The sequence below is a fragment of the Morone saxatilis genome, unplaced genomic scaffold (genome assembly GCF_004916995.1).
Source record: "Morone saxatilis isolate NCDOM2014 unplaced genomic scaffold, NCSU_SB_2.0 Contig8, whole genome shotgun sequence".
NCBI classification, from domain to species: domain Eukaryota; kingdom Metazoa; phylum Chordata; class Actinopteri; family Moronidae; genus Morone; species Morone saxatilis.
In genome coordinates, this window is record NW_023340257.1 from 18071336 (window position 1) to 18083392 (window position 12057).

The window sequence follows — 12057 nt, forward strand, 5'->3', positions numbered from 1 at the left end:
GTCGCGCGACAGGTCGGCAGCGGCAAGTCTACATGACGCTTAAGGCTGAAGCCCTCTTCATCCATTCCACTGTGTGCGCATAAAATTTTCCTGCACTGGATCAGCCAAATTAAGGAAGACTCAATTATTTAAGAGCAACACAATACAGTAAAAAAGGAGAGTATCATCTATTCACTTGAAACCCATGGATTTTCCTGAAATAGGGCACAAAAGGCACAAACACAAATGGATGTGACCTGCATATGTTGTCGATCACAGGTATTGGCAGAGGAAGAGTGGAAGAGAGGCTGAATACATTATTTCTAGGAGTGATACAGAATCAACAGGTGGTAATGTCCCATCCCATGAGTTATTCCTGTCCCCTTTCAAAGCAGCAACGTGAAACAGAGAGAGAGGCTGAGGCATCTGATAATGAAAACTATAAAATACACAACGACCAAAATATTCGTATTTATCACCCCAAATATGCTGTCAGTGGTACAAGCAGGCAGCTGATGTTTACTGGTGCAGCAGCTGCTCGAATATTGATGTGGCTGGTTATAGTTGTGAGCAGTAGACCTTTTTTACAGCATCCATTTTGACATACAATAAACTAAACACAGGTGTTACTAATGATACTAATCAAGGTTCTGTTCCATTCAAGTCAAACAAAGTCAGGGTGTTGCTATTGTGCATGTTGACCCACTGGGAAGCCTCTGCTACACTAAATTAATCAGAATCTTAATTAAGATCCACACTAACACCTGTATTTACCCTATTTCATGTCAAACTGGCTGCTGTGAAAAAAGGTCTATTGATAGAAGCTAATTAATGAATTATGTTTTTAAAGTCCATTGGACTTGCAGTAAGAGCATCCAACCCCCAGTCCTGCACTTTGTGCATCCACCACCAACCCCCAACCACGTCCTTGTGACTCCACCATGTTACATAACTGTAGTGTCTCTGAACATAATCCTGGTAGGTATTATGTTGTCACCACAACATAATTATGAAAACGATTTTGTAAAATACAACTTATTTTCTAAAGGAGTCTCACATCTCTTTAGGTTGAATTGCAAAATCTACCATTTAGGTGTCAGCTTCAGAAAACCATTTGTCTCGTCTAAAAAGAAAACCCTGAAACAAAGAGAAAACAGGCACTTTTTTGCCAAACATGGATTACGTACATTGGTTTGTTCCTTGTAAAAAAAACTCTCTACTAGAAACTGCATTCCACAGCAGTGATCTCATGTTTAAGGGGGAGAAGAATTTAACTTTGATGGCAACAGATCTCAAGAGATCTCAAGTCCTTATTAATTTTCATTCTGTGGTGAAATTAAGTGAGAGGTAAGGAAGGTCAGTGTAAAAACCTGTGGTATGCTTGGGACTTGTTCAGTAGTGATGTTAAGTGATGTCGGATTAAGAATGAAAATCAAGTCATCAAGAGGATTGTCAGTAAAGACCCATAGGAAATGATGGCAGCAAAGAAGGTTTCCTGACAATAGGTTGGGAGAAATTCACATTTTTATTCTGAATCTGAATAGGGTAATACAGTACATCCAATCTGGGGTAGATATTTCTGGGGATGTTCAGAAATTAACATTACTGTCTGTCCACTGTCTCTGCATTGTACCGATAGGTGATGGTTTTTTATTTAACAGTGTCAGAGTCTGTTGTTATTTTAATTTAAATGAGTAATTGGTCACGTCAGAAAAATTTATCAAACTAAGATTAAAAATGTAGTTTTCAGAATAGATTAGATTTTTAATAACAACACATCAGTGTAAATCAAACATTTTAAACCCCAAATGACACCTCATATAATCCCATCATATCTTCTTCTTACATATACTCCTGAATTTGGGGGTTATGTCATCTAGTCTCAATCCTGTTTCACTGTTTCTCTAAGGACATTCAACAGCTTATGAAATTAATTTAGTCAGGCACACAGCTCTGTGACTGATGATGACTTCTGGACTGATGTGAGGGGAAATCAGGCTGCACCATGGTGGGACAAATGGCGGTAACATATTTGTGACGGTCCTGCACTTGAGCCATGGCATTAACTGCTACACCAGTGCGATGGCCAACAAAGTGACTACTGCGTGGGCATATTTATTCAAGCATGAATCATATATAATGAACAAATAATGAAACACTCATTCATACCTGTGGGACAGCTCGTAGCTCTCATCCATCTAATGTGTGTCATTGGAAGGAAACACAGATGAAACCTGCATGAATGCATGGACAGCATGCAGACCGCACACAGAGAGGAGTGGAGCTAGACACTCAGCCATGCAATGTAATGCATTGGCTAATTTACTTCCACAGCATTAGAAGAAGAACAAAAGATATTCACAGCACCTCTGTGGTTGTGTTTAGATAACTACTTAGTTGAGGCTGGGAGAAAATCTCAGTCAAGGTTTAAAAAAATCTTAATTTGACAATGGGTTGGAACAGGATCTAACCACCTAACGCCCCCCTTGAGAGGTTTTTAGAGTAACATCACTCTGCTTCGGTCTTTGCTCTTGAGAAACAACAGCCATCATTCACACAACCACTAGAGGTCACACAAAATATAAACAAGGGCACCCCTGTGGCTTAGTGGTTAAAATGATGACCATGAACTGCAATATCCCTGGTTTGAATCTGTGGACTCTCTCTCCCTCATTTCCCATCATCTGACATATTTCCTTCTACTTCCTTTATGTATACAATGCATATAAAGTGAATAACACCACAAAAACATACATTAAATGCTTAGTTACACTGAAAAAAGGCTGCTACTAACTAAACGGGAATGTTGATGAAAATGGCAGCTCAGCATTGAGTATTTCCTCACTATTATCAGCTTCAATGCTTCACATCCTACAGCAGCATAATGCTAGTGAGTCTAAACCATTGGCACCTAGGGAGACAAATTCAAATACCTTTTAAAGCAAACTAATAGCACAAAACCTGTGGAAGAAGTCAAAAATATGTTGGTGTATCCTCTTATTAGCGACATAAAAGGTTAGGAAACACAGGGAAATGATGAGCAAAAAGAGGGAAAACACACACGCTTATCTCACAGTAACTCACTTCACCTAATTAAGAGCGCTCAAGGCAGTGCTCAAGTCGGCAATGCTACAAATGGGTTCCCAGGTCCCCCTGGGGTGCAGAGTGTAGAGCAGCACCGGAATAAAAATAAACACATGACAACTGCAGCATGATAATGCATTCACCAACGATGCTACAGGGGGCTCCCCGAGTGGAGGAGTTCAGTACTGACATCAAAGGGGGGAGCCGAAGCTTGTGTGTGTGTGTGTGTGTGTGTGTGTGTATGTGTGTGTGACGGGGGGGTTTAAGTGCACATTCGGTATATATTGATGTTGACTTTTGCTGCAATGTTCAAGCTTCTTCTTTCTTCCTCCCTAAGCCAGGCTGGATAACTCCGAGTAGATGGAGATAAAGTATCTTTGGCAGCAGAGCCAGACTACCATGAAAACTGTCTGATCTCAACGGCTTCAAATGAAATGTAACCGCCTTCCTGGTGCTTCATTTTGGGACCGGGAGAAGCCTAAAAGTGTTAAGTGGACCGAGCTTCTGGGTTGCTTATTTACCGCTGAGTGGATGGAAGCAAATGAAATGAATCCCAGTCGGTTTTAGGAGCTGATGTTTCACACTCACATCCTATATTTCCTTGACGCAAGAACAAATGTGATGTGCAGGTGGCTAAGTCAACATGGAGGAGGACACAAAAAATCACCAGTGAAATTCTATGTAAATGCAAATTATGGTGCTTCAGGATCAAGTGAAAAAGACAAAGATAAATGGTCCTAATGCTCTCACTTGGCCATAAAATGTCAAAGGATCTTATTGGAGGGTCTTTACAGTTAATGTGAATGAACAACATTAAATGTGACATATTTTGCTAAACTGGATATGACAGGTAAAAAGGAGACTTAGGGAAAGACAGAGCAGGGAATAAAAATTCTAAATTGAATTTTAGTAAAAAATATCCAAACCATACTTATTTTGATTTCTTACTGAGCAATAAAAACTCTAAAAATACCTGATCAGATATTCAATCCGAGTTTTTGGCACTTGACAGTTTTCAGAAGACCCTAGTCTTTACCAAAAGGTATTGAGAATCAATACCCTGCCTTCCTACCCTGAGATGAGAGGAAGGGTATTTGAATTTTTCTGGCACTAACTGAGTTTGGTATTGATACCAAAATGATACTCATTTCACTTAGTTTGAGAATTTGCCTAAAGATGTTGTTTAAATCAGGAGCTAATTTGATCAGACATTGATTCGCTGCCAATTTCAATACTAATACACGCATTTGAGCCCGTACCAATAATGTATGAGGGAGAGGAGAGAAGATTGAAAATAACAGGAAATTGGATAAAAAAGAGAACAGCTGAAAGGATGAGAGCATGTTCCCTCTACTGGTGTCTGTTAGCTGTTTCTCTGCCCTAGAGCGACAGAAAGGACAGGGGTTGGGGGTGGGGGGTGGGCGATGTGCATGCTTAGATTCATCATCATCAGTACAGGAGAGACACACAAGGAAAAACACATTTTACATGGGAAAGCCATTTCCTCCATGTGGAGGAGATTAGCAGCCATGCATGCTCCTCCAAGCCTTCCTCTCTCCATCATTTTCTCTCATTTTCTCTCTTTGCGAGGGGTCGTGGTGCCATGCAACTCTTCTTAGCACAAGTGTTGCCAAAATGAATAAAGAGGTAGCCCTCTTGTCCACTGAAGCAGGCAGGGGCCTCCCTACGCTCACATAGATAAAGAAAAAGAGGCGCTGCAGGGGTGAAGAGTGACAGTTTGACATCTCCTGCTTTCTAAGTGCCAGGGATGCGCCATATTTTTTGACAGTGTACGGGAGAGAGCAAAGGGTTGCTCTAATAGCCCAGGGACTGCTGGGGCTTCAATTTTGCCATCAAAGCTTCATCCAAAGCTCTGTCACATTCTGTGGTGCTAACATGCTCTGCCTGGGTTTCAAGAGGCTCCTCTTTCTGCTGACAGTCAAATCCACCTCTGTTACAGAGCTATGTCGAAGGTGTGGTCTGTCAGTCTTTCAGGCACCTTCTCAGCATTGAACGAACCTATACAGATCTCAGAGATGGTTGGATTTGTGTGAACAGTGCAGAGGAGGCAGGATTGGAAAGGATGTGGCACATCAACACCTATGTGCTATATGGACTGAGGGCTGAGCAAGTCTTGTCAGATTAACAAATTAAGAGGCTTTTCTGCCCCCTAGTGACAAGTACAAAGGGGCATTTTCAGCACCAGGGACAGTTTCCCGCTGCTCCACTGCTGCTCTTCATCAAACTGCTCTTCTCAAAATGTGACATCAGTTTATGAATTCACATAAAAATCATTCGACTGAGTGATATCCTGAAATGAATAAAGACATTTTATACCCAAAATGTCGATACACATGAATTATTACACAAAGAATCCCTCATGCAAAATGTCAACCCTCAATTAAGATTCCTTTCTCAAGTGTTTGTAACAGCGTGGGTGATGCAATTTCTCCACAACAACAAGCGCAATGGAGAAATTACGCATGGGCTTCAGCCTGCTTGCAGTGTAGACTAGTTGCCATCCAAAGGAATGCGTGCACCACACAGACCATTACTCTTCATGTGTGACGACAAAAAAGCTTGAAAATGATCACTTACCCTTTTCCAAACTGAGATTCCTGCAAACTTCAAGTTCTGCCATGGAGGACTGGAGTTTTCGCTCTCACAAGCTCCCTTCATGCGTTTTGGACATCATTTTTTGTATCTCCTAATTGTAACCATTAAAACATGCCTGACTAGTCCATTTCTCCATGATGATGGGACGTTCACATGAAGCGCGCCATGATGATGAAGTGTCACTTTTTTGTGTCCAAAAACGATCCCAGAAACAAACTGCTCCTCAGCATCTGCCTCCCTGTCTGATCTGCAGCGTGGATTCACGAACCATCAAACCTCTCACATCCACAGCTCCTGCGCGCACATCCACTCCCCTCACCAGGCGCAACACAGAGGCACAACGATAAGCCGATTTCTCACACGCTCAGTGGACTGGACGGAGAGTGGTTGTTAATAAGCAAGAGCTTAAGACTGGCGTGGAATGAGCGAGAGTGAGTGATAGCGCGCAGAGTAGTGGCATTATCGCCAGAGATGGCCATTTGGACATTTCATCAGCTTTGCACGACAGTCTGGATCAGCTGTTTGGCGACAGTTTGAATTCCCCACCAAAGTGAACCCGTGTCACATCCGTTTGTTTGTTTGTTTGCTTTTAGTCCGCTATTCCTCGGTATATCCATGGGAGAAAGAAAAGTCACCACCGCGCAGGGATGCCAGCGCCATGACCCACTTTACGCTTTCTGTGCCTCTAGAGTGTGTCTGTCAGTGTAGGTCTCGATGCTTCCTCAGAGGCACAGCAGGGCACAGGCTTCACGAAACAATGAGGGATGCTCTGCAGTGCAAATACTTAAGCTCCGAGTCCCAGGAGTGCGAAAGAGAGACTGAGAGAGCGCACATGTGTAAACACTCAGAGTTTTTAGCTTGTGCGTGCGTGCGTGCGTGTGGGTGTGTGTCTAGCCTCCAGTGTATCAACCTAGTTGAGTCAATTCCCTAATGAAAGTTTTGTCAATCTGGAACTCCCAGATTAGTCATGTTCATTGGTCCACATTAAAGCCATTTAATTTAGGACTGCAGAAGACAATTATGGAGTGACCAAGCACACACACGCACACGCACACGCAACACATTCATACAGACACAGCAACAGACAGTTGTGTTCAAACAGAGGGCCAGAGGCAGAGGTTACCAAATCGATTAGTGCTGTCTGGAAGAGCAAAAAGACATGTCTGAACACCAGTGTCACCCTCGGTTGTACTCACTGCATGTGTGTGTGTGTGTGTGTGTGTGTTTTCTGTCTGCACACTGTGTATTAGCAGGTAATTGTGGCTTTCCATCGATTGCTCACTTTGATTTAAGTGTAAACCTCTCTTCGTCCACACCTGCCTGATCACAGACAGTCTCCACTCCTGCCCCCAAAACCCCCTTCTCTTCTCACTGATTTATGTACCGTAGCCAAACAAAACACATCAGTGCTCTGTCATTTACAAAAGACTGGAAACAACTGGGAGGAAGGGAAAGAGACAGAGTGAAGCAAAGCCATGTGGAAAGCATAAGAGAAGCATATCTTTTCTAAATGGTTCTGACTGACAAGAAAGGACAAACTGTTAGGGACGTGAAGGAAAGAATACAGACAGAGATCAACCAGATCGGAAGTTTGGTAAAGACACAACAAACAGTTTATTCCCAGATAATCTGGTCTGTTTCTCTTCCCTCTATCCCTCTGGAAAAATGAATAGCAGCTTGAATATAATAACTTAAGGCTATATATCAGCATCAGAATAATGTTATCTTACAAGAAATGGGTTGGAGGGGGTGGAATGGTAGTGCATTTTATTCTTAAAATGTATTTTAATTTCTCCAGAAGGAGAGCCAACCTTGGCTTGAAGAAGTATATTTACAAAGGGAGAAACATTTGTGAAGTCCCTATAAATGTAATAATATCCTTAAAAACAGATTAATCAAGTCAATCAGGTCAATCCATCATCCACAGCAGAGTACTGAAGCAGTCAAGCCTGATTTCTCTAAAAGGAAACACTCATACAGTATGTAGCCTACAAGGTCTGCAGGTGTTGGGATGTGGACGCTGGACCTGTAAGTGAAGGTAAGCCTTGAAGTGGTCTGTCTACTGAAGGTGTGACAGCCACAGCCACAGAGGCAGACCGAGATCAGAGATTTGTCATTGTCTGGTGGATGCAGCGGTGTGTGCAGTCTCCCCGTCTCAAAACTCATAAATCATTCATTTCAGCTTTAGGGAGAATGAAAACAAAATTTTCTCTGGTTCATTAAAGGTTGTTTGTGTATGAGATTTAAAACATCAATAGCAGCGATAATCTATTTTTTATGTAGTTCTCATCTATATCAGTGAATTGAGGATTTATTTCAACGAATCAGAGAGTTGGTGATTGTTGGGACAGTGGAAAGACTAACAATGGTTTTGTTGGGTTTTATTTTGTTTCTGTCCACTTGGAATGAAGTTATGATGTTACAATAAAATGCAATCCACCTTTTCCTGTGGAGCCTAGTTGCGATAGCAATATAACAACAGTTTCCGGTTAAACAAAAGGTCTATCTCTTTAAGGATCCTTTTCACAATGTTGTCAGACACACAAAATAACAATCTGAGCATTTTTAATGGATGTAATTTGACCAGAGCATTTGTCCTGAAGGATTAGCTAACATTACATGACATAGAAGTACATTTCACAGGTATTTTCTCATCTAACCTGGTGAATTCAATGTTTATTTTAACCAAACCAGTGTTGGTAACTGTTGGAAAGGCTGTGGCAAAGACCTTTTTGGTGAGTTTTTTTTGTTTCAGTCCAGTTTGAAGTGTGTTTAATGATTATCTGCTAGATAAAATAGACACCTAGTGGCAACCTTTAAATCATCTTAACATAACATACTGGCATTAACAGGCATGCACGTATGTCAGGGTACTCAAGCTGACATCCCCTTGTACATGCTGGATGATGGAAATATAAAAAAAAAAGACTACTTTACGAAAATTTGTGAATCATCCAAAGCAAAACAAGGCAGGTGGTGCCGCTGCCAGTACAGAGATGTTTTTTTTTTATTTCCACCTAATAATATATAGCCTGAATAAAGTTCTGTGGACAGCTTTTCATTCATGTCACACAGTGATTCAGTTGCTTGTTGCAGGTTTTGTGTACAGTAAACAGTCAGGTTTTACTGATGTCCCAAGCCTGAATCTTGGTTGTGCTGTCACTATTTGAGGCACAATAGTGGAGATGAGTCTCCCTCTACTGTTCATTCCCATGACATACAGTACAGAGAACATACTGTACAGTATATTGTGACCATTACATCTTTTTTGTGTGTATGTCTGATATTTACCGTGACAGATTCTGTTGTCTGTGAGGAAGTGCCGTCGGTACTGTGGTTCTCCTTTCCTGTTCACCACCCAGGAGCTCATGGTGAAAGGAGGAGGGATCCAGGAGGATGAACAAATTGGATGACCTATTAAGGAGAGGAGAATTGAACTGTGTTGTACAAACATTTTGCAGGAATCGAATGTATCTAAAAGGTAATTTAATCAAACATGTTATACAATATATTTAACAAAAATAAATGCACCTTGTGTCTCTTCACAAATTCTTCTAACTCACAAATCTCAAGACAAACAGCACACAGACACAGTTTAAAAGAAGAAAACTAGTTTATGGGAGGAATGATACACTATATTAGAAGAGAAGGAAAAAACTAATTTCTTCCTTTCTGGACTTGGAGATAGAGTTACTGTGAGGGGAAACAGCAAAAAGGAGATTTTGCAGGATTAGTATTTCCAGTTGATTTTCCATAAATTGTGGATTCTCACTGAGTATTCGTGGATGTTAAGCCTAGAACTGAGAACATGTGGTGTCAAAATGTTATATTAAAATATGTATATAAGAGACAAGACAAATTATGCAACTTGGTAGTAAAGTGTTTTATAGTTGCATAAGCAAAAGTCTAGGATTGAATGAAACTAAAAACTAACTTATCCTTCTATTGATGTTAAACTTAAGTGACTCCACAGTTTGTGAAATCATACTCGGGCAGAAATTCATCTGCATTTACTTGCATTTTGTAGTCCTGTTATATAAGACAAATCTCTGAATCATTGTTTTGTGCAGTTTTTCTTTTATTTTAATGTCTTCTTCTTGTAGTAGTGGCAGCATAACCTCTCACTATATAGTATGTGGTTAAGATCTCTTTGAAAATGTTATCGTGAGCAAAATCAGCATGCGTTGGAGTAAAATGAATGATAGTGACAACTTGTAGCCACTCCAGCTAAAATCCTTTCTGTCTCTACATCTCTACCAGGTCCCAGCCATCTAGTCAGTTCCCGTTGTCCACCTCTTTGTCCCCTTTGAATGTCTGTATCTCTCCATGTGTTCTCATTTATCTTCTTTCTGTTTCTCCTCCCCATTATTCCCGGATTCCCAATTTTCCACCACTTCCTCCTGATCACTTTTCATTCCTACCTCTCCCACTGCCAGTTTCACTGCTTAGTGTTTCCCCACCTGTTGCTCAGCTGTCTTTCTGTGATTTACTGCTTCTCAGTACAAACACACTCTCTCTCACACACACACAGGACATGTATAGATCTGGAAAGGCTTGGAACCTCCGGGACAGTCATTGGCGCCTGGTGCCGGCTGACCTGAGAAGAGGTAACTGTCTGGTCGACCACGTAGAGCTCATGGGTCAAGTATCTTTGACGTGAAAGTACTTTCCTGTGACCCTGCCACCACCTCCCTTTAAAAGACAGAAGCCTTAATGTCTGTGGTGATCATGACAGACCATATGGAGAAAGACCCATTCCTTCAATTAATATGACACCCATGTCATGGTGAATCAGTGTGTGCAAAAGGCAGAACTCAGCCAACAAGGATAACTTTAATAGCCTTAATGTATTTTCAGTACGAGTTTGTTATAATGCAAAAAACACTGCTCTCAATTAGATAAGCAATGTTTAATATCTGTTCCTTTGAATAATGTAAAAATACCCTTTTTATCATCATCAATATTTTATTATTATTTATTAAATATTAAGATGTACTCTGGTGACTCAAAGTTAATGCTGGTGCAGGAAGTTAACTTTCCAAGAAAAACATAAGAGGCAAAAATATTAATTTTTACAACAAGACATGGAGAAAAACAAAATGGTGAAAGTATTTAAAGAAAACAGAAAAAAGAAAAGCAGAAAAGACCTCAGATGAGCTCAGAGCTTATTCCTGCCCGTGCTATAATCAGTGCTCTCTGATGCCAGCTTTGACTTCATGTCTGAACAATAAAGCATTTTCAGTTTGGAAGCTTTGAAACCCTTTGTGTTGCTTTCATGTTATAAGCACAGTCATCTATTCTTCATAGTCATTAAACTCTGCTTCACCTTGGGCCTGCAATGCCTTTTAGCTGCTCTGAAGTCACTGTAGAGCACGGCCCCTTGTGGCTTACTACTTAATTATAGAATAATGTTTCTAAATTACAGTTTGTTTTCATAACAGAGTCCAAATTAGAGATAGGAGCCGAGCAGAGGTTCATGACTAGAGACATTGTTTGGGCAGCTTTACAGTAATGGCATGTCAGGTCGTGATACAGCGAGATTATATAAATACACCATAAACACTGAACTCACATGGCAAGAAGAAGTTACCAGAAAGTTAGATTTCTTTATAAATGCTACACAACGTTACACAGCAAACATGATCATAGGTCACATAGTGTCTATAATGCTGATGCATCTAAATTTAACATCTAAGTTACATTTCTGTTGGTCATCAGTATTTTTGGGAGTGCAGTGTTTGTGACAGATAATTGAATCAATAGAAATGACTACATATTTGCATATTGGGCTCATATTCATTAATAAAAGCCAAGTATGATTATTCCAATATTACCAAAATTAACGGAGAAGTTTGGGAAAATTTGTGTATTCACTTTCTTGCCAAGAGTTACATAAGAAGATTGTAACCTCTCTCATTCCAGTCCCTTAAATAGGAAGCTACACACAGCAAGCAGCTCATTAGCGTAGCTTAGCATACTGTAAACAGGGGGAAGTGGCTAACCAGGCTCTGTCATATGGTCACAAAATCCACCTACTAGAGCCTAAAACGAACAATTATCACAGTCAATTAACACGTCAATTCTCCTTTGCTTAACTGGTACAAAAGATGTAAAATGGCACAGTTATGTGCTGAACTATTTCGTGGCCGGGAGCAGTGAGTGCTGGAATCTTGCCAGCGATAGGCTAGCAGTTTCCAGTCTTCATGCTAAGCTAAGCTAACCTAGACATTAGAGTTGTAGTGATGATCTTCAATTCAATTCAATTTTATTTATTTGTATAGAGCCAATTCATTATCTCAGGACACTTTTCAAATAGAGCAGGTCTAGACTGAACTCCTTTTAACATTTACAGAAACCCAACAGTACCACCATGAGCTA

At 40.6% G+C, this 12057-nt stretch overlaps 1 protein-coding gene across 2 annotated transcripts in view; it reads right to left on the reverse strand.

The window, feature by feature from the left end:
• plch1 (phospholipase C, eta 1) overlaps positions 1-12057 on the reverse strand; it is a 58581-nt gene that overhangs the window by 41965 nt on the left and 4559 nt on the right. For both annotated transcript variants that reach the window (XM_035680377.1, XM_035680376.1), the window contains exon 2: positions 8971-9093. In XM_035680377.1, coding sequence (XP_035536270.1) covers positions 8971-9049 — 79 coding nt within the window. In that variant the 5' untranslated portion in view covers positions 9050-9093. The remainder of the gene's footprint in view (positions 1-8970; positions 9094-12057) is intronic.